A 27,738-nucleotide genomic window follows, 5' to 3' on the forward strand; every position below is an offset into this window, starting at 1 on the left:
CGTGGACCAGCCCACACACAACTCTGTGCCAGGTGCCAGGGAGTGCAGAGGAGGGAGGCTTATTGAGAGTTGACAGCTGATGCGCTAACCTGGTATAAGACGCAGCTGTTCCCACTGGTGTTTTCCGCTCTGATGTATAACAGGACCCGTTCCTCGCCTGCCGGAGCGGGCACGCCTTTGAATTAAACATGGCAGGGCTACTTGGGGCGCCCAACTGCAGCGCATATAGATGTGGCCGAGTCCCCTTGCTGCCTCGGGCATTCCAGGGCCTCTGCTCTGCATCCTGATTTTCTTGCTTGGCACAGGGATTCTCCTGTACTGCTGTGACTCGTAGTTCACCACCGTCTAGACTCTTGGGTGGCATCCAACACAAGACCCCACGTTCAGGACTCTGGAGGAGGACTCTGATTGGTCAAACTCTATGTTGTTTCCTGGGGAACCTCCAATTCTCTAGGAAAATGGCTCCTGCCAGAGCATAGAAATTGCCCCATTAGCATTTGGGTTTTTTCTAATGCTAGTGCGGTGGTGTTTTAGTATGTGTGTTTTTTCATTATTGAAGAGCTGTGCTGGCCATTTCCTTCTTTTACTTTCCTGTCACACCTTGCCTGTCAAAACCGAGCCGTTTGAATTCAAAAACCCTTTGAATGGGGCCCTGGCATCCAGAGAAGAGAGGCGATGAGGACTGGGCTGGTGAGAGGCTGCAGAGATGGCAGTGGCAGGCCGGGCTCTTGGTTGTGGTGGGGAGCAGTGAGGAAGGACACAAAGGCACTGAACAGGTGACATGAAGGTAGAGAGGGGAGGAGGGAACTGGGCAGCATGCCCCCAGGGACATCTGCCCCATGGCCAGGCCTATTTATTCCTTTCCTGCCTTTCATCTGCACTAGGCACCTCTGAGCAAGGGAGTTGGTGCCTGTGGCTAAAGGAAGTCCAAGGTCTGCCAACAAATGGTTCTCTGAGATGGGGCCAGGTCCAAGGTTTGGCTCGGCTCCCTGGGTTGACACCATCTGCACCCCTTCAAGACCACTGCCTGCCTCTTGCCCCCAGGCTCTGGAGTGCTGAGTGTGGGGGCAGAGGTGTCCCCACACAATACGCCAAGGAGTGACTGGCTGCACTAGCGAAGCTCTACTTTGCTTTTGACTTTATTTTTGCCAACAATTGCGATGTTTATTTGGAGACCTTAAAATGCAGAGAGTGAAGATGTTAGAAATACAATTATGTTACATAATAACATCGGGATACCGTTTCCTTTTAAGAACTGTGTTCCCTGTTGTTTGTTGAAGAACCATCATCTTTATTATCTTCTTTTAAAAAGCATACATTATAAATTTTTTAAAAAAAATACACAGACACCAAGAAAACAAACAATGGGCTATGCTTTTCTTGCTCAGAGAATAACAGCTCTGAAAGGAGAGAGAGAGAGAGACAGAGAGAGAGAGAGAGAGAGACGAAGGAAGGAGGGAAGGAAAGGAAGAAGACAGGGAGGAAAATGACATGTGTAAAATCAGAAAATTTATAAGGGGTCGGGAGCGGAGGCTTATACCTGTAATTCCAGCCCTTTGGGAGGCCAATGCAGGAGGATCACTTGAGACCAGGAGTTCAAGACCAGCCTGAGTAACATAGCGAAGCCCTGTCTCTATTTAAAAAAAAAAAAAAAGGCTGGGCGCTGTAGCTCATGCCTGTAATCCCAGCACTTTGGTAGGCAGAAGTGGGTGGATTGCTTGAGGCCAGGGGTTCGAGACCAGCCTGGCCAACATGGCAAAACCCTGTCTTTACCAAAATTAGCTTTTCAGGTGTGGTGTGCATCCCCGTAATCCCAGTTACTTTGGAAGCTGAGGCAGGAGAATTGCTTGAACTCGGGAGGTGGAAGTTGCAGTGAGCCAAGATCATGCCACTGCACTCCAGTCTGGGCAACAGAGCAAGATTCTGTCTCGATAAAATAAAACAAAAAAGAAGAAAGAAAAGAAAATTTACACAGTATATAGAAAGATACAAATAGGCTTTTTTTTGAGACAAAAGTCTCACTCTGTCACCTAGGCTGGAGTGCAGTGGCACGATCTTGGCTCACTGCAAGCTCCGCCTCCCAGGTTCACGCCATTCTCCTGCCTCAGCCTCCCGAGTAGCTGGGACTACAGGCACTTGCCACTACACCCTGCTAAATATTTTTGTATTTTTAATAGAGTCGGGGATTTCACCGTGTTAGCCAGGATGGTCTGGATTTCCCGACCTCGTGATCCGCCCGCCTCAGCCTCCCAAAGGCTGGGATTAGAGGTGTGAGCCACCGCGCCTGGCCCAAATAGGCTTTTTTTGAAAGAGAAAAATAAAACAGCCCGTGAGCCCAATAAGGATCTCCAGGTCAGAGTGCAAATGAGGAATGCCCTGTGTTTTTACAAACCAGTCAACTTGGTGTAGATCATTCCTTTTAATAGTTAAGTGACATTTTCTCCTTTCCTTTTTTTCCCCTTTCAAACTTCTGCTTTGGATGCGTTACACCTTTCAGAAGCTTGAAACTAAAAATGACTTTCCTATTGATGTCTCCATTCCTCTCACAAGGAATGAGGTGCCTTTCTCCTTCTGAATTCTCAAACAGACGCTGGTCCCAGCTCCGGGGCCTTCAGCAAGTAGCCACCTTCTCATATTCTGCTTTCTGTCTATTCTAAAGATAGGCACACAAACGGTGACCTTATGGTATTACTGTGAAAAAGGGGGAAAAAAGCAAAATAAATGATTCTGGGCTACATGGAAAATAGTAAGGGGTAATTAATGGTGGTGGTGGCTTTTGTTTCTTAGCTTTGGGTGCTGAAAGAAAGAAAATGGGAAAACAGCTTCTTCTATTTTGTTTGTTTGTTTCTTCATTAAACCATTAATCTCCATAAACAAGGCATGTTTTTAGTTACAGATTGACTAGAAAAAAATGCATATGCTAAGCCAGATGGGTGAAATTAACAGTTTCATTAAACTGACTTTAAAATAACCAGTTACACAATATCACCCAAGACAATATGCCTTTGCTTTGGAGCAACAGTTGGAATTCAAAGTTTACCAAATGTGCAAAATGAGCAGTTTTACCTTAGGATTATTATTTTTTATTGTATTTACTACTGCAGAAAATTATTTAGATTCTTTTTCAGGGAAAATACTCTTTGATTATATTTCGGGGGCAGTTTTGCATTTCATGTACAAAAGAAATAACACAGCCCTTTCAAACTGCCTGTGTTTCAATCTGCAAAGTTTTTTTGTGCTAAAGATTTGAGCTTTGTGAAGGATTCCCTTTTTGCTCCTTATTCTCCAGCAATCTCAGCTACCTGGGCGCTCCTGCTAATGATTTCTGGGGTTCTGTGCCAGCGGTCGGCAGGGCAAGTGTTTCATTCGAAGCTTCATTTGGTTTGGAGTCTCTTCCTCCTCTGAGCCTACAAAGTGTGGGTCCATGGGTACTCTGGCAAAACTCATCATCTTAGTTAGGCATTTGGCAGAGTAGGTGAGGCAGGGATGAATCGTTAACAAACGTTAATGTTGCTTTGCTGGGAATGTGCAGAGGGGCATCCAAGATGAGCACATAGTTAAAAGTAAACACATGAATAAGTGGCAGTGGAATTTATTTTGCAGCTCTGAGTGCTACAGTGTCTACTGAATTCAGTGTATTCCAGGTTCTTATCACAGCTAAAGACTGGGTAGAATGGCCTTCTCTCAACTATGCAAAGGGAAAATCCAAGACAAGATTTTGCAGGCTGCTGGTGAAAAAGGGTGTTATCATGCAGATGTCATCCTAACAGATTAGCAGAGGGAAATGGAAATGTTCGAGGATGTTCAATGCCACGTTGTTGGTTATAGCAAAACCACTGGAAACAACCCAGGAGTCTAAAAATAGAGGCCTGGTAGGGAAAATGGTACAGCTATGGAATGCAATACTACTGAAGCATTAGAAAGAATGAGCTTCTGACAGCCCCAGGGAGTTATTCATAATGTGTAGTTAATTTAAAAAAGAAAGTCGAGAGTCAGAATCTACAATGGCATAATACGCCATTTTGGTAAAGAAAATGTGTATGTAGATATGTAAATAGATGTGGATATGAATTATTGTATATATGAAAGAAAAGTCTCAAAGCCTACATACCAAGCTTTTAATAGTTTTTAATCTTCATTATTAAAGAAAGACTGAGGGAGAGGGGATTTCTGTTTTTATTTTATACAAATCTGCATTTTTTTTTTTTTTTTTAACAACAAGCTGTTATTTCTCTGGGGAGTTTTAAAAAAATACAGAAAAAAGAACAAACTCCATTCGTTCAGTAAAGTGAATTTTTTCAGCACCTACTGTGCCAGGTACTTGGGATCAAAAAAGCAAAAACAGAGCCAGGAGGTAGGCAGGAAGGAGTTCCAGGAGCCAGTAGCTAGAGGATGCCTTAGAGCTGGTGGAGGTGGTGGCTGCATCCTTCCCCACAGCTCAGGGTCTGCAAGCACAGGCACAGTGTCCCCTCTCAGGGACACCCAACCCACCCATGTGTCCCCAGGCACCAGTACCCACTCACTGACGACGTGTCAGCATTCACAATGTCATCTGTGGGTCCTTCTGATCTCGACTTCCATTTTTAGCGTGGACCTCTGCAAGGAAATCGCCCTTCAGTAAACCCATCCCCAACCTTCCCACACTGGAGACTCTTCTCTGTTCAATCCTGATGAAGGACTGATAAGAGTGAGTCTCTCTCATTGCCTCCTGAGCTTTAAAAAAAATAACATTTTGATTTTTGATGGAATGAAGAAAGAAAGAAAAATGTTGGACATAGTTTTTAGGCAGGTGAAATTTTAGTCAAGTTGACATTTAACTTAACATTTAAATCAACATTATTTACATGTACATTTACATTTAACTCACATCCTAAGTTAAATATAAGTCTTCAGTTAAAAGTTAAGTCTTAAGTTAAATGTAAATAGTATCTTTGTAATCCTATATGGCCTTTTGTAACATAGCATCTAGCATAGTGCTTTGCACATAATAGAAAGTAAACATTCGTTGGCTGAATTAACAAGAGATGTGAATAATGAAGATAGACTTTAGAAGATTCTAACAGGACATCTAGGGCCATAAAACTTGCTTGTTTGGGCTTAAATGATGATCAGCTTATAGATTCGTGGGAGAATTATGTAAAAGGAAGCATCATATAGCAGTTTGTAAACAAGTCTCTATCCGCGTGGTAAGGTACCTATTAAGGCAACTGACTGACTGTTCATTGAGGGTACGTGCGTCAGGGTGACTGTGAACTCTGGCTTTAGTGACCTTCAAAGTGGGTCTCACAGATTGGCTGTGCCTCTTGCCAGCCTTTGTAACTTTAGACAAGTTATTCTTCTCCAGGCCTCAGTCTCCTCATGTGAAAAATGGGGATGCTGGAAATAGTACCGACCTTATAAAAGTGTACCAATTAAATGACATAATTTACATAAGACACTTAACCCAGTACTTGGCCTGCTGTAAGCTCTCAATAAAAGTTGACACATTCTTTTTATTTGGAGATCCATGAGAAAAACTGGGGACAAAAGATGTCTAGAAAGCATCTAAATATAAGGTTCTTTTGCTCAACTTTTTAGAGCAGTGCCTAGGAACTGTTTGTGAGATAAAACACAATCTTCTTTTTTTTTTGAGACGGGGTATCGCTCTGTCGCCCGGGCTGGAGTGCAGTGGCCGGATCTCAGCTCACTGCAAGCTCCGCCTCCCGGGTTTACGCCATTCTCCTGCCTCAGCCTCCCGAGTAGCTGGGACTACAGGCCCCCGCCACCTCGCCCGGCTAGTTTTTTTGTATTTTTTAGTAGAGACGGGGTTTCACCGTGTTAGCCAGGATGGTCTACGATCTCCTGACCTCGTGATCTGCCCATCTCAGCCTCCCAAAGTGCTGGGATTACAGGCTTGAGCCACCACGCCAGGCCAAAACACAATCTTCTTTAGGGAGCCTTAGAGGGGGAAAAAGTCTCTCTGGAAGTTTCAGTGGTCCTGGTTTGGTGATGAGTTACACTGAGGAAATTACTCTCTTGAGGCAATTTCTGAGCTACATACAGCACATCATTTCCCCAGGATACTAGGCTGTCATTTAGTGCCAAAGAAAAGCTATTTACAGAATGACACCATGGCATCCCCAAAGAGTTTAATTTACCTCCCTAGAAGGTGGTATATTTTGAGGCACTGCAGGACCAACCATATCAATAACTCAGGTGCTTTAATTGGCTTTTCCTCTTTTTCTAAAGCCATGTCAATCCCATGGTAATTAATTGTGTGTGCTCTGAATTGTGTTATTTACAGTGCCAAGGAACCAGAATGAATCTGTATTAGAAATCGGTGGGAAGATATTTGAGAAGGCTGTAAAGAGACTCTCTAGCGATGATGGTCTTCACCAAATTAGCTCTGTCGTCCCCTTTCTGGTGGATTCCAGCTGCTGTGGATACCATAAAGCATCCTACTACCTCGCAGTCTTTTATGAGACTGGATTAAATGTTCCTCGGGATCAGTTGCAGGTAGAGTATTTCATTGCTCCATTAACATCAGTCACCTGCGTTATATTTGGAGCGCAATGCGCTCATGCCCCTGGTAGAACTGGACATGTTGCAGCTCCTTGGAGTCCTTTAAAAATCTTTACACTCAAGATAAATGTCCTGGGGCTGTGTTAAATACAGGATCCTTTCCTTTCAGTGAGTGAAAAAGGGCACTTCATCCATTTCTAGACAAGGCCTTGAGGGGATGATTGGTGTACCAGCTAAGGAACAGTGTCAGGGCTTGCCAGAACCCCAGTTCTTCAAGAACAGGTGCTTCTTACCAAATTCTTTTAATTACTCTGGCTGGGAGACCGTTATCCACTATCCCACATCACTTTTTAGCTAAGTGAAGTCACTGGGACCCTGAAGCGAAGTATTGCTGCATCCAGCAGTCTGTCATCAAAATAAACGCCATACCAGACGGCTTCATTTCTGGTTTTGAATCCAAATTTATTATGCAACTTGCCTAACATTTAGAATTACATTTTCATGGTGCATTAGTCAGGGTTCTCCAGTGAAACAGAACCAATGGGATTAGATATATATAGGAAGAGGTTTCTTACGAACAATTGGCTCATGCAACTATGGAGGCTGAGAAGTCCCACGGTCTGCCGTCTGCAAGCTGAGGGCCAGGAAAGCCAGTAGTGTAATTCCAGTCTAAGCCTGGAGGCCTGAGAATCAGGAGAGATGATGCCATAAATTCCAGTCCGAGGGCAGGAAAAAAAAAAAAAAAACAAACGAAACAAAACAAAAAAACACATGATGTCTTCCTGCCTCAAGTAGGCAGTCAGGCAGGCAGAGAGCAAAAAGGGACCAATTTCTCTTTCCTCTGCCTTTTTGTCCTATGGAGGCCCTCAAGAGATCGGATGATGCCCACTCACAGTGGAGAGGGCTGTCTGCGTAGTTCACCTCACCAGTTCAAATATTCATCTCATCCGGAAACACTCTCGCAGACACATCCAGAAATGATGTTTCATCTGGGTACCCGATGGCACAGTCGAGTTGACACACAAAATGAACCATCGCAATAAGTACTGCTAAATGTTCCCTGATTGCTTTTCGTTTTCAGATTTGCATAGGTGATTGTGCATCCGTGGTTAGGGAGGCTCAGACTGTTGAGATGTGCCCAAATGGTTCCATGTTCCCTTCCAGTGATTTGCTTATGATACCTCTGGCTTACAGATGCTCCTGAATGACAGCATGTTTTCCTGAGCCCCAGAAGCAGTCCCCACAAGGGTGGAATAACGAGAACAGTCTAGTCCCATCTCTGCCACAAAGTGGCTGGTTGACCATGGACAATCGACTTCCCCTTTCTGGGCCCCTCTTTTCCTATGAAATGAGGTGGTCAGACCAGTCAATCTCCAAAGACCCTTCCAGCACAAACATTCTGAGAGTGTGAGGATGGGACATGGGCCTGCCATCCAGACCCTGTGTCCATCGATGACATCACTGAAACAGAACAGGGGACTTAGGACAGTTGGTTGGTGCCCAAAATAGTGCTACAATAGTCACGAAAGATCCCTGTTTGTACCAGGAAGAGGCAAAAGTCAGGGCGTTTTAAGCTGTTTAACGTTAGGAAGGGCAGCTAGCTGGAAATTTGTAAACCAATAGAAAGCTGGATTGGCTTTTTTCCTAAAGATTCATTTCATTTTATTATTTTTTTGAAAAGCAAGTTAAATCCCAGCACTTTGAGGGACCAAGGCAGGCGGATCACGAGGTCAGGAGATCGAGACCATCCTGACTAACACGGTGAAACCCTGTCTCTACTAAAAATTAGCTGGGCATGGTGGTGGGCGCCTGTAGTTTCAGCTACTCGGGAGACTGAGGCAGAAGAATGGCGTGAACCCAAGAGGCGGAGCTTGCAGTGAGCCGAGACTGCACCACTGCACTCCAGCCTGGGCGACAGAGCGAGACTCTGTCTCAAAAAAAAAAAAAAAAAAAGGCAAGTTAACATATTTCTGGAATGGCTAGGATTGTATATAGGAATTGGGCCTGATGACCTCTCAGTGTTAGGATTTTATGACCCTATCTACAATCTCATGAACACTTTGTAAATTTCTTCCTAACAGGGCATGTTGTATAGTTTGGTTGGAGGCCAGGGGAGTGAGAGGCTGTCGTCAATGAATCTTGGGTACAAACACTACCAGGGTATTGACAGCTACCCCCTGGACTGGGAACTGTCGTATGCCTACTACAGCAATATTGCCACCAAGACACCCCTTGACCAGCACACGCTGCAAGGAGATCAGGTATGAGAGAGAAAAAAGGCTGGGAATGGTTATGGGCCTGTTTACCTGCTTTCATGGAGTGTCTGCACCTGTGGCTGCTTTCATCGTTGGCCTTCAGAGGATGAACATAATCGAATGGAGAGAGGAGTTTTCTTGCACTCTCCAATTCCTGTTTCCTGGCTGTGTTCTCAGGACGAATGCAGGGGCAGCCCTACATTTATGCATGAAAAGCTTTTCATTCTTGAGAGGACCGGTATGTGAAGAGTCCATTTGGCCTTGGGCAGATTTTGATTTTGCAAAAAAGAAACATAGGTGTCTTGTCTTTGTGCCAATACCCTATGAGATGCTGAGGTCTGAAGATGTTAGGTGGGATTGGGTCAAATTGAGTGAAGGCAGGAAGCTGTAAGGGCTCTTTTCAATGTGTGATGAGCAAGCAATGTCTACAATGGAGACAGGCAAGCTTCCTACCCAGCTATGTTCCCCCTGCTGGGTGCTTGAGAAATGTCTGGCCCATGCCATGAGCCTTATTACCCCAGTGCTCCCAGGTGACTGACAACAGGATGTGATGATTAAAGACTCCACCCTATCCCAGATGAAGGACTAGATGAGGGACACTAACTTCAGCCCCCAGTTTTGCAGGCTCCCAAATATTATTGATTCATTGGACAAAACAATCAGTGACTCGCATCTCCCAAAAGACCATAATGTATTACATTAGACCAACTGATGGTTTGTTTCGAGACTTCTTTTGGAGGACAGGGAATAATAGGGTCCAACTAAAAGGTGATAACTAAGAATAAAAGAAAGCTGCCCTTTGATACAGATCTGCATCGAATAGTGGTAGACAATGAAGTGGTTGCTTCTTATAAGTAGTTTTTTTTTGTTTTGTTTTGTTTTTTTGAGACAGAGTCTCGTTCTATCCCCCAGGCTGGAATGCAGTGGCGTGATCTCAGCTCACTGCAACCTCCATCTCCGGGGTTCAAGTGATTCTCATGCCTCAGCCTCCTGAGTGGCTGGGATTATAGGTTTCTGCCACCATGCCCGGCTAATTTTTTGTGTTTTCTGTAGAGACAGGGTTTCACCATGTTGGCCAGGCTGGTCTTGAACTCCTGGCCTCAGGTGATCCGCATGCCTCAGCCTCCCCAAGTGCTGGGATTACAGGCGTGAGCCATCATGCCTGGCGAGTGCCATAAACTCATGATTTGCCCCTGCTTAGTGAGCAGCTCTGAGAGATAGGCCTAGCCAGGTTAGGATTGTTGAATTTTAGGCTGAGTGGCTGACTGGGAACCAGACCACTGGTCCCCAGCTCTGCCCCTGGATTGGGCTCAGAAATCGTCAATGCAGAAAATGCAAGCTTTGATGTTTGGGAATGGTTGGTTTCTGGAAAAGAAATCGAGAGTGACTACTGGGTGGTTACGAAGTAAATGACTTGAAGATATATGCTGTCAGTAAATGTTGAACATGAGTCAAGCTTTAAAACACCAAAAGGCTGTCTATATAGACATTCTAATTCCTTTAGAAAATAATGATTCCTTCTGAACAAACTTACACACCCTTATAATATATATGTGTATTTTCTGTCTGTGTAATTTAACCTCAATTTACAGGAATAGATTTATTAATTGATGAAGTTTTTTTTTAAAAAAGAATTGTTCTAAAACAATTTGCACGAAGTCAAGCCAAAAAAAAAATTGCTTTTTTTTTTTTTTAATTAAGCCTGGATGTGTTAATAATGTTCTACATGTGTATGTTATACTTTTAAGAATTCAAATTCAGCATAAATTAGCAAACAGGAAATGGTATGTTGCTAACAAGCTCCTTTTCTTTTGAAGATTTGGCATGTGAAATGTTATGATTACGAAAGAAAACGTTTAATTTCTCAGAACCAGAGGAGATGAATAGAAAAGATCCGTCTTGCAGCTGAAAAGTCGCCTGATTAAGAATCACAGATAGGAATTATACAGTTAGAAGAGTTGTGTCATAGCTCATTTTCTTAAGAATGTGTAATTAATGGCTTCTTAAGAATTTAAGCCGGTGTCATACGTTGATTTAAATGTCCTTTTGTTGAGAAATCTATTAATTCACCAGCGTAATGTAGTAAATGAGAAGACAGAGAAAGCCAGACCTCTAATTAACAAACCAAGGACCCATCAATAACTGCTTTCTTGGTTCTTGCTTCATTCTCTCTTTTATGTAACTTGTGGTTCACATCATTTCATCTTTATTAGTGTTCTCCCTTCACATCGCTTTCTTTATGGTTTAGTGGGACTCTGCTTCAGGCTAGACAGAAAGAAGATGGCTAGTGCTTCTGTTTGTTTCTGCGGCTTAATTACAAATGATTAGTCCTCACATTCTGCCCCCTGATCAAAAGCTGCTCTTCCTCAAGGTTTGGTTGCCAGTCTTCTGTTCTCTCTCTACATTTTCTGGACGGAGATCTCATCTACTACACCTTTGGTTTCAGCTACCCTCCACATATGATAATTCTCAGACCTTAATCTCCGGCTGTTTTCTTGCAAATCCCCATCTGCCGTCATTGTTACATACTGCAAAAGAAACACATCCCTCCTCATCTCCATTCCCTGCAAACACCTCAGCAGATGGCATGGTTGTTCATGCTAGAACCTGGGGAGTCATCTTGGATCCGCCATCATCCCACCAGTCAACAACCCCCAACAGCTTTCCATGCCGCTTTTTCTCTCCTCCCCACGTGCAGCCCTGCTGCTGCCTGAATTTGTTGCTCATCACCTCCCCTCTGAGCTCCTACAACAGCGGATGGGCTGAATTGTGTCCTGCCAAAATCCGTATGTTGAGGTTCCAATTCCCAGTACCTCAAAATGGAACCATACTCGGAAATCAGATCTCTAAAGAGTTGATTAAGTTAAAATGAGGCTGTTAGGGTGGACCTCTAATCCAGTAGGACTGATGTCCCTATAAAAAGAGATTAGAGGCCAGGTATGGTGGGCCACCCCTGTAATCCCAGCACTTTGGGAGGACAAGGCTGGCAGATCACTTGAGGCCAGGAGTTTAAGACCAGTCTGGGCAACATAGTGAGACCCCATCTCTACTAAAAATACAAAAACTAGTCAGGCATGGTGGTGTGCATCTGTCATCCCAGCTACTCAGGAGGCTGAGGCACGAGAGTCGCTTGAACCCAGGAGGCGGAGGCTGTAGTGAGCCGAGATCACACCACTGCACTCCAGCCTGGGCTGCAGAGCAAGACTCTGTCTCAGACAACAACAACAAGGTGAGATTAGGACACAGGCAACACAAAGGGATGACCACGTGAGGATGCAGAAATGGCGTAAATCCTGCGAAGCAAGGAGGGGAGTCTCAGAAGAAATAAGCCTTCAGCACAGCCCCTGCATCCAGGAACTTCCAGCCTCTAGGACTATGAGAAAATTTCTAGGTCACCCAGGCTGTGGATCTTTTATTACCCTTGGCAGCCTTGGATGGAGGTTCTCCTCCCCGGTCTTCCGGTCTTTCTTTTCCACTTTTGAGACAAGAGTCTCACTCCACCCAGGCTGGAAGTGCAGTGGCATGATCTCAGCTCCTGCTTACACCACCTCCCTGGGGTTCAAAGCGATCCTCCTGCATAGGCTCAGAGTAGCTGAGACTACAGGCATGTGCCACCATGCCCAGCTAGTTTTTGTATTTTTAGCAAAGATGGGGTTTCACCATGTTGGCCAGCTGGTCTTGATTTTCTGACCTCAGGTGATCCGCCCACCTTGGCCTCCCAAAGTGCTGGGATTACAGGTGTGAGCCACCTCCCCCCAGCCATCCTGGTCTTTCTGTCACCAGCCTTCCCATCCTCTTCCTCAGGCCAAGTGCACCACTGCACACTGGAATCACCTGGGGGCTTACAGAACATCTCTGCACGGAATCCATCATGAAGAGTCTCATGAAAGTGACGTGGGGTGTGGCCTAGGCACATGCATGTGATATGCGGATACATGTATGTGTGTATTTTAAAATAAGCCTGCTGGTCAGCAGGCTTTAACTCTGCAGTATCAGAGGTGAACTTCTGAGCTGCCCATTCTAGAGATGTTGATTTTATAAACTGGCAACAACAACAACAACAAAATACAGTCCTCAGGGGATTGTACCCTGCAGCCAGGGTTGAGAAGTACTCACCCGAAAGAGTAAGTCTAGCTCATCGGATGCCATATGAGGCGTTCTTTGATCTGGTTCCTTGCTACCTCCCCAACCAAACTCGCAACACCCAACTTTTGGTCAGGCCTGGCTGTTCCCACCTCCTGACCTTGCCTGTCTGCTCACTGGTTTGCTTGCTCCATGCCCCTCCCCGTTTCCTTCTGACTCTTCCCACTTCGATTCTTGCTCAGATGTCACTCCCTCTGGAATCCTTCCTGGGACTCTCCTTGCTGTGCCACCGTCACACCTAGGCACATCTCTCCCATTGCTCCCACGCTGGGTGTTGTGTGCAGGGGGACAGAGCTGGCTCCCAAGTAGGCTGTGAGCTGCCCGAGGCAGGGACGTCATCTGTTCACCTCCGTGTCCCAGGGCCCAGCGCTGTGCCTGACACATAGTTGGTGCTCAGTGTTTACTGATGGAAAGATGGCTAGAAGTGGGTGCAGAGGTCACCCAGTGGTGAACAGAAAGTCACTGCAGTGTCTTGATGCTGGTGCTTTTCGAGGGGACCCATGTTTCGTTGTTGACAGCAGGTACTCAGAGCCCTTGCCATGAGCCCCTGCCTCTCTTGCATGCAGCACCACCATCGTATGTGACACCCATATTTGGGGAATCTTGGCTGTTTGCTTCCCTGACTCTCCACCCTTACAGCTGCTATTTCCCCTTCCGACTTACCAATCTCTAAAGTGTTAAATTTCTACAAAGAAAACACACGCACTATTGGGAGCCGAACATTATAGCTGATTTTAAACACGCTAGGAGGCAGGTTCCTCGTGGTGGTCCTGCCAGGCCCTGAGGTGGGAGGTTGAAGTGCAGGCTCCGCAACTGCCTATTCCTCCAGCTGAGCCTGCTCCTGAGTTCCCAGGGGTGCTGGCGGAACTGTTCTATTCCACAACTCCGGGGAAGCCAGAGGCTTCTGGAAAATGTGGGGCTGCTGAGAGGCTTTGCTCCCCAGCTGCAAAAACTAGAGGGTTTTTTTTTTGGTCTTTCTCTCTTCCTTCTTTTATCTCTCTCCCTCTCTCGTCCTCACCTGCCCTCCTTCTCTCTCTCCCACCTCCTTTCTTTCTTCTATTCCTCTTTCTCCACCCTCTCCTCTTTCTCTCTCCACTACTTGTCTATTCCCCCGTCTTTCCCTCTCTTCCTCTCTCTTTCCTCTTCCTACCCCCTCTTCTCTCTCCCTCTTTCTTCTTTCTCTCATTGCCTCTCTTTCTTTCCCTGTCCTTCCCACGTCATTTTCCTGGATCTTCTTCTTCTTCCTCTTCCTCTTCCTCTTCTTCTTCCTCCTCCTTCTCCTCCTCCTCCTCTTCCTCTTCCTCTTCTTCTTCTTCTTCCGCTTCTGCTACTGCTGCTTCTGCTTCTGCCTCTTCTTCTCCTCCTCCTCCTCCTCCTTCTCCTTCTCCTTTCTTCTTCTTTCTTCTTCTTTTTTTTTGTCTTTATGCTCTGTTGGACTTGAAAGGAAATATTGTCCAACAAACACAGACCTTACTGTATTTTTTTTTTTTTTGAGATAGAGTCCCTCTGTAGTGCAGTGGTGTGATCCCGGCTCCCTGCAACCTCCACCTCCCGGGCTCAGGCCTCAGCCTCCCAGATAGCTGGGACTACAGGTGAGCACCACCACGCCTGGCTAATTTTGGGCATTTTTAGTAGAGATGGGCCACATTGGCCAGGCTAACCTCGAACTCCTGACCTCAAGTGATCTGCCCGCCTCGGCCTCCCAAAGTGCTGGGATTATAGGTGTGAGCACCTGGCCACACTTACTGTATTGATTAAGGTTTTCTTTGTTTTATTTTTTAAAATGTTACACACACACACACACACACACACACAATGTTTTTTTCTGTAATTTGAGACAGGGTTTTGCTATGTTGCCCAGGCTGGTCTCAAACTCCTGGGCTCAAGTGTATGCCTGCCTCAGCCTCCCAAACTGCTAGGATTACAGGCGTGAGCCACTGCACCCTGGCCTTCACCTTTCCTGAAGCTGACGACACACAGACAGGATATGTTGTGAACACTGCCCTCTGTGGCCTGCAGGCTGACTGGAATGAAAGGCGTGTCAGCGTCCCCGGGACAGTGTGGAGCCTTCTCTAGGGCTTGGTCCCAGATGGTCTGAAGATTGCCTTGTCTCCAGACACTGGGCCTCCTGTGACTTGGTCAGCAGTATTAAGATAAGAACTTCTGAGCTGCTCATTCTAGAGATGTGGATTTTATAAAACGGCAACAACCATCACAGTGAAAACCCAGAAGCCACAGAGGATCCCAGAGCTGGTCAGGTTGGGACGCTTGGTGCCTGCCAGTGTCCACCAGCTCTGTCTCTACCCCACACACTGCCTAGTGTTATTTCTTTTTTTTTTTTTTTTCCCCCAGTCCACAGCTTCTTCTCGGCTTTTCCTGCCCACAAAACCGTTTGAATGAATGGACAACTGAACACCATTCTTTTAAAGGTCGTCCCTGCCTCAGAAGTCTTTTTTTTTTTTTTTTTTTTTTGAGACGGAGTCTCGCGCTGTCGCCCAGGCTGGAGTGCAGTGGCGCGATCTCGGCTCACTGCAAGCTCCGCCTCCCGGGTTCACGCCATTCTCCTGCCTCAGCCTCCTGAGTAGCTGGGACTACAGGCGCCCACCACCGCGCCCGGCTAATTTTTTGTATTTTTAGTAGAGACGGGGTTTCACTGTGGTCTCGATCTCCTGACCTTGTGATCCGCCCGCCTCGGCCTCCCAAAGTGCTGGGATTACAGGCGTGAGCCACCGCGCCCGGCCAGAAGTCTTTGTATTAATAGGTGGTCTGCTTTCACAGAAGGCCTCAGGAATGTGACCACGATGTGATGCTGGTTGCTATTGTAGTGACCCCAGAACTATGGAGAAGGCAACCCCCACCTCGGGGGCAGGCAGCGTGTGGTGGCTCCACGGCCAGATTTGCCTGGGTTCAAGTCCTGGGTCTGCTGCTCACTGGGTGTGAACTCTTGGATCATTCTGCTCACCTCTGTTGTCTGTTTCTCACCCGTCTCACAGCATGGTGGTCTGCACCTGCCATGTTGTTACAGAGCAAATAAATCAATCCAGTACAGCCAAGCACACAGGATGAGCTCCCTAAACTGTTTCTGGCCCCAACACTCCCTCCCCCAGTTCTAGTCCTTCTGTTTTCTAAAGCATAAAATTCTCTTAGATCTTTTTCCCCACAGCCTAAGGCTTGGAGTTGTACTAAACTGCAAATACCAACAGGGTTAACGTTCTAAACAACAATTAGCCATTTACACTTTAGTATGAGTTAAGGTCCTAAAAAATGATGAGTTGTCATTTACTGAGAGTTTGCCATGACCCAGGCACTCTGCTAAGCTCTTTCACAATCTCCTTTTAAAAGAAATATTTTATTTTACATTCCGGGGTACATGTGCAGGACGTACAGGTTGTTACACAGGTAAACATGTGCCATGGTGGTTTGCTGCACCTGTCAACCCATCATCTAGGTATTAAGCCCAGCATACGCTCACTATTTTTGCTGATCCTCTCCCTCCCCTGACCCCCCAAGAGGTCCCAGTGTGTTTTGTTCCTCTCCCTGTGTCCATGTGTTCTCATTGTTCAGCTCCCACTTGTAAGTGAGAACATGCAGTGTTTCGTTTTCTGTTCCTGTGTTAGTTTGGTGAGGATTATGGCTTCCAGCTCCATCCATGTCCCTTCAAAGGACATGATCTCATTCCTTTTTTTGGCTGCACAATATTTCATAGTGTGTATGTACCACATTTTCTTTATCCAGTCTGTCATTGATGGGCATTTGCGTTGATTCCTTGTCTTTGCTATCCCTACAGTGAACATATGCACACATGTATCTTCGTAATAGAATGATTTATATTCCTTTGAATATATACCCAGTAATGGGATTGCTGGGTCAAATGTTATTTCTGGTTCTAGGTCTTTGAGGAATCGTCACACTGTCTTCCACAATGGTGAAACTAATTTACATTCCCACCAACAGTATAAAAGTATTCCTATCTCTCCACAGCCTCACCAGCATCTGTTGTTTCTTGACTTGTTAATAATCATTCTGACTGGCGTGGTCTGAATTCTAACTCACCACTATTTACCCAGCATGAGATGGTATCTCATTGTGGTTTTGATTTGCATTTCTCTAATGACCAGGGATGTTGAGCTCTTTTTTTCCTACGTTTGTTGGCTGCATAAATGTCTTCTTTTGAGAAGTGTCTGTTCATGTCCTTTGCCCACTTTTAAATGAAGTAGTTTGGTTTTTTTTTTTCTTGTAAATTTGTTTAAGTTCCTTGTAGACTCTGGATATTAGACCTTTGTCAGACAGGTAAGTTGCAAAAATGGTTTCCCATTCTGTAGGTTGGTTGTTTGCTCTGATGATAGTTTCTTTTGCTGTGCAGAAGCTGTTTAGTTTAATTCATCCCATTTTTTAATGTTTGCTTTTGTTGCAATTGCTTTCGACATTTTCACATGAAATCTTTGTCTATGCTTATGTCCTGAGTGGTATTACCTAGATTTTCTTCTAGAGTTTTTGTAGTTTTGGGTTTTATATTTAAGTATTTAGTCCATCTTGAGTGAATTTTTGTATAAGGAAGGGGTCCATTTTCAATTTTCTGCATATAGCTAGCCATTTCTCCTAGCACCATTTATTAAATAGGGAATCCTTTCTCCACTGCTTGCTTTTGTCAGACAAACAATCTCATTTAATCCTCAAGCAACCTTATGAGGTCAGAAATTGCCCAAAGTCACACAGCAAATGAGTAGTGGAGCCTAGATTTGAACCTAGGTCATTCTAGCTCTTTGCACAGTGAAAAAGCATGGCTCGTAGGTTGAGTGCCTTTGATGTAGCAGATGCCATGCTAAACTCCATTTTATGGATGCAGAAACTGAGTCTCAGATAAAGTAACCAGCCCAAGGCCTAAGGTAGGTAGTGGTGAGTTAAAATTTAGATCCCCTCCCTCTGATATGAAAAATTGTGCTCTTAACGGTCCCACCCTGCTGCAAAGCTCGGTGACTCCAGCAGGGAGGTGGGGCAGGGCTAGGTTAGGACACAGAAACAAAAGGCAAACGTTTGAGCCCAGGAGTTCAAGACCAGCCTGGGCAACATGGTGAAACCCCATCTCTACAAAAAATACAAAAAAATAGCTAGGCTTGCTGGAGCATGCCTGTGGTCTCAGCTACTCAGGAGTCTGAAGTGGGAGGATCAGTTGAGCTCAGGGAGGTCAAGCCTGCAGTGAGCCATGATCGTGCCACTGCAATCCAGTCTGGGTGACAGAGTGAGACCCTGTCTCAGAATAAAGGACAAACGTGTTTCTTCTTCACAGTCACCATTTACGTCACCACCCAGATACATGAGTATTTCTCACGATGATAAGGCTGGGTAAAAGGTGTGGGCCCCGCAACCAGCCGGCTTGGATTTGACTCCTCAATTTGAACAACTGTCTGATGTTGGGCTTGTTACTTAACCTCTCCGGGCCTCTGTTTCCGCATATGTGAAATGAGGATATTGATGGTGACTGTCTTATCAGGTTGCAAAGATTTGATGAGTCAATCCGGGCAAAACAATTAGGACAGTGCTTGGCACATCATCCATGATGGTTCTTATGATATATTATCACTGCCAGAAACACCTAAAAATATCAATCACTGCAGGGAAGGAACTGTGTCTTCATGAGTTATGTCTTTTATTCAAGGAGGAAACAAAACAAGGAGAAAAAGAAAAACAACCAAAACAAAACAAAATATTAAGAGCACCTTTCGTATCAGACTGAGGGGATCCGAATTCTAACTTACCACTAACTACCTGTGGGCCTTGGGCCAGTTACTTTATCTGAGTCTCAGTTTCTGCATCCATAAGTGGAGTTTAGCAAGGCACCTGCTGCATCAAAGGCACCCAATCTTTTGGCCATTCTTTTTTACAGTGCAATAAGCTAGAAAGGCCTAGGTTCAAATCTAGGCTCCACTACTCATTTGCTAATCAGATGAACAGAAAGCCTCCAGCTGAGAACTCCTTATCAGGGCAGCTCAGGTTTCAGCACAATTCCAGGCTCACCGCCCAGGACAGTGCCCCCTGGAGTTTAAGCTGAAACACCCGCTCATGGGGTGCCCTCCATACACACTGGCCATAAGCTTGGCCAAGCATAGACCAGATAGAGTGGTCTGTGCCCAGACTGGATTTCAGGGCCTTCTCACTAGAGGGCGACATCCTGTGGGAGCACCAGAGAGCTGTGTCTTTGGAGTCAAGCCAACCTATAGTGTCACCTGGAGTTCATGGTTTCACCCTCTGAGTCTGTTTCTTGGCCTGTAAACTGGGGGCAGTGATACCTGGATGGATGGAAGCTTTATTATGAGGATTAAGTGGAAGAAAAAAAGAAAAAAAAAAACACATGTCTTAAACACTGAGTATATAGTTGGTTTCAATAAAAGGTAGTGGCCGTCGTTATTCTAAGTGTTACTGTTAACTTGGTGGCCTCCTCAGGTTAGCTATCCAGCAGGAATGGCTACTGGCTGGGTTTTGAGCCTAGCACGATCCCCAAGTCTCAGCCCCCAAGTCCCCCTGGAAGGGACTCCTGACTTCACGAGGCCAGTAGAGGAGGCAGCTGAGAGACTTTCTGAGGAACAGGGCTGCAGACTCGAGTTTATGAGTTTTTGACTCTCAGTACCATTTTTTTTTTTTTTTTTTTTGAGACTGAGTCTTGCTCTGTCCCCCAGGCTAGAGTGCAGTGGCGTGATCTTGGCTCACTGCAAACTCTGCCTCCGGGGTTCAAGCGATTCTCGTGCCTCAGCCTCTCAAGTAGCTGGGATTAGAGGTGTGTATCACCACACCTATTAAATTTTGTATTTTTAGTAGAGACAGGGTTTCACCACATTGGGCGGGCTGGTCTTGAACTCCTGACCTCAACTGATCCTCCTGCCTTGGCCTCCCAAAGTGCTCAGTACTCTTCTTAATTAACTAACAAAGAAAATCAGGACTGGCTCCTTCTTCTCTGGGGCTTCTTTTCCAAACTAGTGCAGACCCAATTTTTTCACCATCTGCCTGTGGCATGCTTTGGGCATGGGGAGCCCTCTCTAGTATCCGCTCATGGCACCGTTAGAGCGACTTCATTATGTATAAGGAGAGACCATGGAACAACAGGACTGGATTTTTAATAAACAGTGAAAGTTTATACATCAAAATGAATTTTATCTTCTTCAAAGGAGTCAGATACCTGGGAGGCTGTGTGCAAATTCTAAACATTTTGTGAACTTTCCCTTTGGGTTCTTCTTTAAAGCCTCTAGCACATTTTTTCTCGCATCCTCAGAGTTAACATGCCCTCTTCTTTTCAGGGTAGATTTAATTTTCGGAAATAGCCAAAAGATATTTGAAGCAGAACCTGTGAAATAAAAAGAGGTTAGTCATGCAGGATAGCAATATGTTAGAATCAAAAATAAGGTTATACTTAGAAAATATTGATTTGCCTTTTTGATGCTGCATGTATATAATCTGGCTCTGAAATCATTGGCACAAAGTGGACTTCCAAACAAGCCAGAGCAATAGAAGTAGATGTGGAAATAATTTCGGCTTCACAAGGCAAATACTTTGATAGGAACAAACAACCATTTAGATATAAAAGATGTGATACATTCCTTTAAAAAGAATTTGACCTTATATCATTATAGGCACACCTCATATTTCAATTATTCATATAGTTTTTCTTAAGCAATTGCTGGTTTAAGAATAATGTCATGTCTTTTGCATGCTTATATCATTTGGATATTTCCTTCCTTCCTTCCTTCCTTCCTTCCTTCCTTCCTTCCTTCCTTCTCAGGCGTATGTTGAAACAATTAGACTAAAAGATGATGAAATACTCAAGGTACAAACCAAAGAAGATGGAGACGTCTTTATGTGGTTGAAGCATGAAGCTACCAGAGGCAATGCAGCAGCTCAGGTAAAAATGCAGGCTACTGTCTTAGAGATTCTATCTGCCATGACAGACTGGGTTATACCGTGGTAATGAAACATCTCAAACCTCAGTGGCTTAAAACAATGCCACTATTTCTCACTCACACTACATGTCCAATAGAGGTTGTCAGGGGCAGGCCATGGTTGTCACAATCCCTTAAGAGCCCAAGCTGACAGAGATTTCCAAAACCATTGCAGTCAAGCCATGGCCATAGCGCCCTACCAACTGGCTAACCGCTTCTGCCCAGAAGTGGGATATTTCATTGGCCAATGTAAATCGCGTGGCCCCTCTTGACTTCAAGTTCTGCCACTCACCCAGAAGGAGGGAAAGCCACAATATTTACGACCAGCCCTAAAGACTACCATCAGATACCCGGGAGGCGGAGCTTGCAGTGTGCATTGAGAGCATGCCATCAGATAGAAAAACACGATGCATCCTGGGGTGCAGGGGAAATTAGGTGTCCAGAAGACCATGAACTCAGCTAGAAGAGCAATAGAAAGTCATTTATGGCTTGTTGGACCACAAGGATCAACCTTGTCTCTTGAACATCTCTTCTCTTTGGATGGACTTTTAGGAGGTACGAGAAAGGGCAGACGGCTGGGGAAACACCCTCTCTGCTTCCCTGCTTTGATTTCACTATGAAGAGGAGCCCTTCGTGGGAGCCTTTGAACGCTGATTGCACTGGGAGGAAGCCTCCTTCCCACAGGAAGGATTTAACTTGGGCTTAATGCTCCCTGTGAGTGCAGCAGCGTCGGGAAGAGCTTCTGGGGCTGCTAAGGAGGCTGAAGCCCAGAGATGGGAAAGGGAAAGAAAAAAGAAAGAAGTTACAGGCATTGACAGAGCAGATAGTACAGGGGCTCTTTTTTTTTTTTAGAGTCAGGGTCTCACTCTGTTAGGCAGGCTGGAGCGCAGTGGCATGATCATAGCTCACTGCAGCCTCAAAGTCCTGGGCTCAAGGGATCCTCTAGCCTCAGCCTCCCGAGTAGCTGGACTATAGGCATGTGCCACCATGCCGTGCCTTGCTAATTTTTAAATATTTTGTAGAGATGGGATCTTGCTATGTTGCCCAGACTGGTCTTGAACTCCCAGCCTCAAGCAATTCTCCTGCTTAGGCCTCTCAAAGTGCAGGAATTAAGGCCCACCACACCTGGCCCAAGAGGCTCTTTTGTAACAGGTCTCCCACCTCTCTATAGGGGTCTTCACCACATTTCAGGAAATACTTTGCTGGAAGTTATAAGTATTGGGGAGGAAAAGGGAAGAGAATGAGATGAGAGGAGAAGCAGAAAGAAGGAAAGACAACAAGCGACCCATGTGGGACTGGAATGTTAACACACATGGCTCTGGCCCTGTTCCTGGGCATCTGTCCCTAGCCTGCAGTCTCTCTAGTACAGGAAGGATATACAAATACAGGAATGTATACAAAATAGTATGGCCTGGCACGGTGGCTCACACCTGTAATCCCAGCACTTTGGGGGGCCAAGGTGCTGTGGATCACCTGGGGTCAGGGGTTCAAGACAAGCCCGGCCAACATGGAGAAACCCCGTCTCTACTAAAAATACAAAAATTAGCCAGGCGTGGTGGCTGTGCCTGTAATCCCAGCTACTCGGGAGGCTGAGGCAGGAAAATTGCTTGAACCTGGGAGGTAGAAGTTGCACTGAGCCAAGATCCTGCCACTGCACTCCAGCCTGGGAATGACTATGCCAGAGCCATTTCCTGGGTATGCCAGAGCTTGCATTAACTTTTTTAACAATAGGCACTTCTTCCTTCCTATGTTCACTAAGTCTTTGTTGAGCAGCTTCTATGACCTGTTGAGCTCTGCTGGGTAAAGGGGCTAATGGACAGGGGCAAAGATAAGTAACATCTTGAGGTTCCTCCCTCCCAAGAGCTTCCAGCCTCCAGTCTGATGGTGGACCCAGCCATGTAGACAAATGATAAAAGATCAATGCTATAGAAGGATGCCCTAATGATACAGATGTGCAGAGACCTCCATGCCAATCACATGCCAAAAGAAAGGGCAATACCTCCCAAAAGAGTGCCAGTTGAGGAGTTTGATTATTGACGAAGTTCCAGCTAGCTCTGGTCCTGGGTACAGTAAATACACACACACACGCAGACACACACGAACCATTCATTTCTGGCTTGCATTAAGGGCTTGTATTTACCTAAGTCCACGTTCATGGCTCTGGCCTCCAGTTGGAAGACAAAGTATATCTAGCTAATCCTTGGTTCTCAATTGAAAACATTGTAAAATAGGTTTGCCCTCCCACCTTTCAAAGTCTTGTGTTAAGCATTACACAGGAAAAGTCATTGTTCTAAATTGCTATTGTCTTTAAGCAACGATTGGCCCAGATGCTGTTCTGGGGGCAGCAAGGTGTGGCCAAGAATCCCGAAGCAGCAATTGAGTGGTATGCCAAGGGCGCCCTGGAGACGGAGGATCCTGCGTTAATCTATGACTATGCCATTGTGCTATTCAAGGTAAGAATCACTTAATTTGTGCTGAAATTGTGCAATTCTTATCAGACTCCTGAGCAGTTTCCTGTGGGCGGGCCGGCAAACAGGGAGTCGATAATTGGAGAAACTTAGTATATGCTCCTGTCACTCTTGATGGAAAGGGATGTTGGCTAAAAAGGCAGAGTCAGAAGCAATTCCCTGTTCTCATTTTTAATCATTAGTCTTATGTTTGGCACCTGGATTCTCTGTGCTTTTGCAAGAACCGCGGCAGTCTGGAGGAGATACCCGTATTTTATCGATTGGCACTCAGCTGCCAGCCCCCACAGGCACTGCAAGTTTGCCACCAGGCAGAGTTCTCTTTTAATTACAGCTTAAACATAGTGTGTAATTGGGCTGGATCCCAACAATCCTGCTGATGAAAATAAAGATCTTGGTTTTAAGCCAACAGGAGAGGGGTGGGAAAAGCCTAGCAGACAAGCATTAAAGTCCCACCTCTGTAACCGTCAGGTATGTCCTTGGAGTCACCTCATCTCATGGGACAGTGGCAATGACCACAGATTGAATGAGATCATAGGACCAATGGACTTTGGGGACTGTAAAATGCCGAGTTCTTTATACAAAATAGTATGGCCTGGCGTGGTGGCTCACGCGTGTAATCCCAGCACTTTGGGAGGCCAAGGCAGGTGGATCTCCTGAGGTCAGGAGTTCAAGACAAGCCTGGCCAACATGGTGAAACCCCATCTCTACTAAAGTTACAAAAATTAGCTAGGTGTGGTGGCTGTGCCTGTAATCCCAGCAACTTTGGAGGTTGAGGCAGGAAAATTGATTGAACCTGGGAGGCAGAGGTTGCACTGAGCCAAGATCCTGCCACTGCACTCCAGCCTGGGCGAGAGAGCCAGAATCCATCTCAGAAAAAAAAAAAAAAAAAAAATTAGTAATAGTTCACACTGACTGAGTGGTTGTTACCTGCTTTGCACGGACTAATGCATTAAATCCTTACAACTGACTTACAAGGTTGATACCTTGGTGTATTATGATCACTCTCCATTTATATGGAGACAAAGGCACAGAAAGGTTTTGTAACTTGCCCAAGGTCACCCAACTGGTACATTTCTGACTTGGAACTGGGATCTAGGAAGTCTGGCTTCACAGTCTGTGTTCATCCTCCCCAAGCACAGAGACATCAATTCATCAATCTTAGAAAAGTAAAAAGCTTTGGCTTTGGTAAGGAAATTCTCAGACTTATGTCCATACCCAAAGAAAGCAGCTGCCCCCAAAAAGCAAGGATCTTCAAACAAGGCCAGGCCCATCTCCAGAACACAGCTGTGGCCACTCCGAAATTAACAACCATGGCTGTGGCTACATTTCTAACCCCCCCTACCCTATCAAAGCCTGAAAACCTATTGGTTGTTGTGTTTTCCAAATTGAGGTCTCAGACCTTCTCTTTCCAGTTGTCAAATCAACATGGAAATGCTTTGAATCTGAGCCATATGTCAATGCATTCATGTATTTGTTCAATAAGCAACCATTCCATTCAGGGCTGACCCAATGCCAGGCTCTGGGCTACATGGAGGGACATATGGATGCATGAGTCACGTCCCTGACCTCAGGGAGCTCATACACAGAGAGGAAGGCAGAAGACCACATCAGTAAGCACAGAGGAGCAGCACCTGTCCACCAGAGTGGAGTCCAAAGATAAAGGCACAAATCAGACGTTATCTCTGCCCACCAAGATCTCACAATCTACAGGGAGAGGCAAATCCAGAGATAAATGACTCTGGGAGTGACATAATGCCTTCTCTGGGTTTGCGTTCTCACACCTTCAGGCTTTTTTGCAGAGAGGTGGGGTTCTGCATTCTTGCTAAGTTTTCTCTGGGTGGGAGGAAGGAAGCCCTTTATTAGCAGCTCAGGGAAGATTTCCACGTCTGGCTAGAAGATCTCCCGAAGTGTATTCTGTGTGAAAGAACCCCACGCTGAAAATGGGCTTTCCGTATGCAAAGAACAGTAAGTGCATTTGGCTGTGTGGGGGCATCGGGCTTGTATGCAAAGATGGTACCAAGATGGTGGCTGTGGTTCATTCCAGGTAGTCGAGTCCATCTTATCTCGCATCCACATGAGGATAAAGCTTTGACTTTGACAGCAGCAGCTGTCCTCCATCCATTCACTCAGTGGGTAGTTACTGAGTACTTACGATGTACCAGGCTTCCCATTTCTCTCATTTAATAACTTCCAATACTACTCAGATTCGTGTAGAGTACATCGTCTTTGTGCAAGAAAAGTTATCCCAGTTTGGACTCGATAGCCGGTACAGTATAAACATCCCTGTCCTAGAGTGTGGGCGTTGTCATTGCAGCTCTAACTCTGAGGCTTTGGCTAAGTCAACCACTCTGGGCCCCTGTTTTATTTCTTCAAAACAAAAAAGAGTTGGAGAAGATAGACTTATTATACTTCAACCAGGCACTAACGTTCTGTGATTCTGGTCTTTCTGATGCTTTTCCAGAAGTCCAGAAAGCTCGTCTCCTCCCTGTCCAGTTACTCCAAGTGTCCTTCTATGTCCTTTTCCCTCTCCTCTTCCTCCCTAATTAAATGAAGCAGTGGTGCCATTCTGAAAAATATTTTCATCTTCCACTTTGCTTCAGTTCATTGGTTTTATTAAATAAGCAAGTTAAAGTCGAGTAGAAACTTGGCATATGTAATTTAACCTTTAGTTGGATTCACAGTTTTATTTGGGGTCCTGAAAGACAGCCAGTCGAGTATATCCTGCATGGTTCCCAGATCCTACAAGGAGGTTATGAACTGAAATAGGCAGAAGAAAATAGAGAGTGGCAGTTACCAGCTTGGATTCTGGAGTCCACCCGTCTAGATTCAAATTCTGCCCGCATTTCCCATTGTGTGACTAAGGGCACATTTCTCAGATGAGAATATAATAGCAGCACCTCAGGTGGGGTCAATGAAGCGCTTAGACAGTGCTTGGCCAACGTTAATTAACACAGGAATGGTAACTAGTGCTGTTTCCATTTACTATAGAGCTAAGCGTCTAAATAGCGTTTGCAGGTGTGTTTGTTGCAAAACCCTCTCATATTCAAATCACAGGCGATCCTGTCAACTGTTGTCTGAGTCCAGGAGGACCCCATGTAGCACATGGGGATTGGGGGTATCAGTAATTCTAAGTGAGTTTGGAAGCAGCAGTGGTTTACAGCCACCTCCTCCCCCTTGCCTGGCTATCTTTGCTTTCAGATCTACACCAAGAGATACTCAAGGACCTCTTTCCATTCTACCCTTGAGCCCACCATCTCCCCAGTGGTCCTCCAGACATCTCAGTGTGTTCCACAGAGTTTCTCTCTTGTGACAAGAACCCCAAAGCCCGTGTCTCTCTGTTGTGGACAAACCACCTCCCCTGGAACATCTTGATTTTGCTGGAAGAACCTTGTTAGTTTCTGTTAGTTACCTCTGAGGCAACCGATTCTGCTGCATTCTGTCTTCTGTGGAGCTGGTTCTTGAGCTGATTCTGAAGCAACAATGTTCCACCCCAGAGACCCCAGCCAGCACTGATGAAGGCTGCAAGCGACAGCCTGGTAACTCCTGACTGTCCAACACAGATAAAGTGCTTTATCTGGCTGGCAAATTAGGTAGTCCCCAGAGGAAAGCATCCAGGATGACCAAACCCATTTAACCTGATTCATAGCTTCCCCCAACAGTACCTGTGGATTGACAGGGTTGCAGTTGATACAGGGATTACTGCTAAGCTGCAAAGTTGAGGTTTGTTGCCTGTGCTCCACAAATATAAGTGAAATAATAATGATGATGATGATGAAACAGCACTGCCTATAGAAATCCCTAAGCTTGGGTTTAAATGAAGAAAGTTAGGGTTTTATGTTTAAGTATTTTATATCCAACACTAATGTGTCTGTATGTGTGCAGTCTGGTTTTATTTTCTTTGTAATCGTCACTGTTTATCAATGTTTAGGGTCAAGGAGTAAAAAAGAACAGACGGCTTGCCTTAGAGCTGATGAAGAAAGCAGCTTCCAAGGTAACACATGCATATTATCAAAGGGAAACAGTTCCACCACACACACCCACACACTCTCGCACGTCTAAAAAAAGGAAATGGCCAGCCTCTTCCTACAAAGCCCTAAGGTGGAAATGGGGTGGTGAGCGGTTGGTCGCAGGCACGGCACCCCCACTGCAGTGATTAGTCACTTTTTAGTTACAATACATACAGAAACTTGCCACAATAGGGGCAGCAAAATTCAAAAGCTGAATTCACCTTCCAGTCAATAGCATTCGGCTGATTTTGTTTGAAGGCTAAAATTATAATCAGGAGCTGCCCTCATAACAAGCAGCAGGACCCCTGGAAATTGAATGGGTATAAATGCCACTGAATTCAGGAAACCAGAAGCCTAACTCCTTTGAAGGTTAACTCTGTGGTGTCCGTTTCCCATTTGGTTCCTGTGCATTGATAACAGGGCTGTTTATTAAGTT

General features: G+C 45.4%; 1 protein-coding gene across 1 annotated transcript in view; it reads left to right on the forward strand.

Annotated features, from left to right (window-relative positions):
• SEL1L3 (SEL1L family member 3) overlaps positions 1–27,738 on the forward strand; it is a 116,398-nt gene that overhangs the window by 52,831 nt on the left and 35,829 nt on the right. The window contains 5 exon segments of the mRNA XM_031664828.1: positions 6,284–6,495; positions 8,583–8,762; positions 20,671–20,790; positions 23,140–23,280; positions 27,224–27,286. Of these exon segments, the coding sequence (XP_031520688.1) occupies positions 6,284–6,495; positions 8,583–8,762; positions 20,671–20,790; positions 23,140–23,280; positions 27,224–27,286 (716 nt within the window).

This window comes from Papio anubis, chromosome 3 (assembly GCF_008728515.1).
Source record: "Papio anubis isolate 15944 chromosome 3, Panubis1.0, whole genome shotgun sequence".
NCBI classification, from domain to species: domain Eukaryota; kingdom Metazoa; phylum Chordata; class Mammalia; order Primates; family Cercopithecidae; genus Papio; species Papio anubis.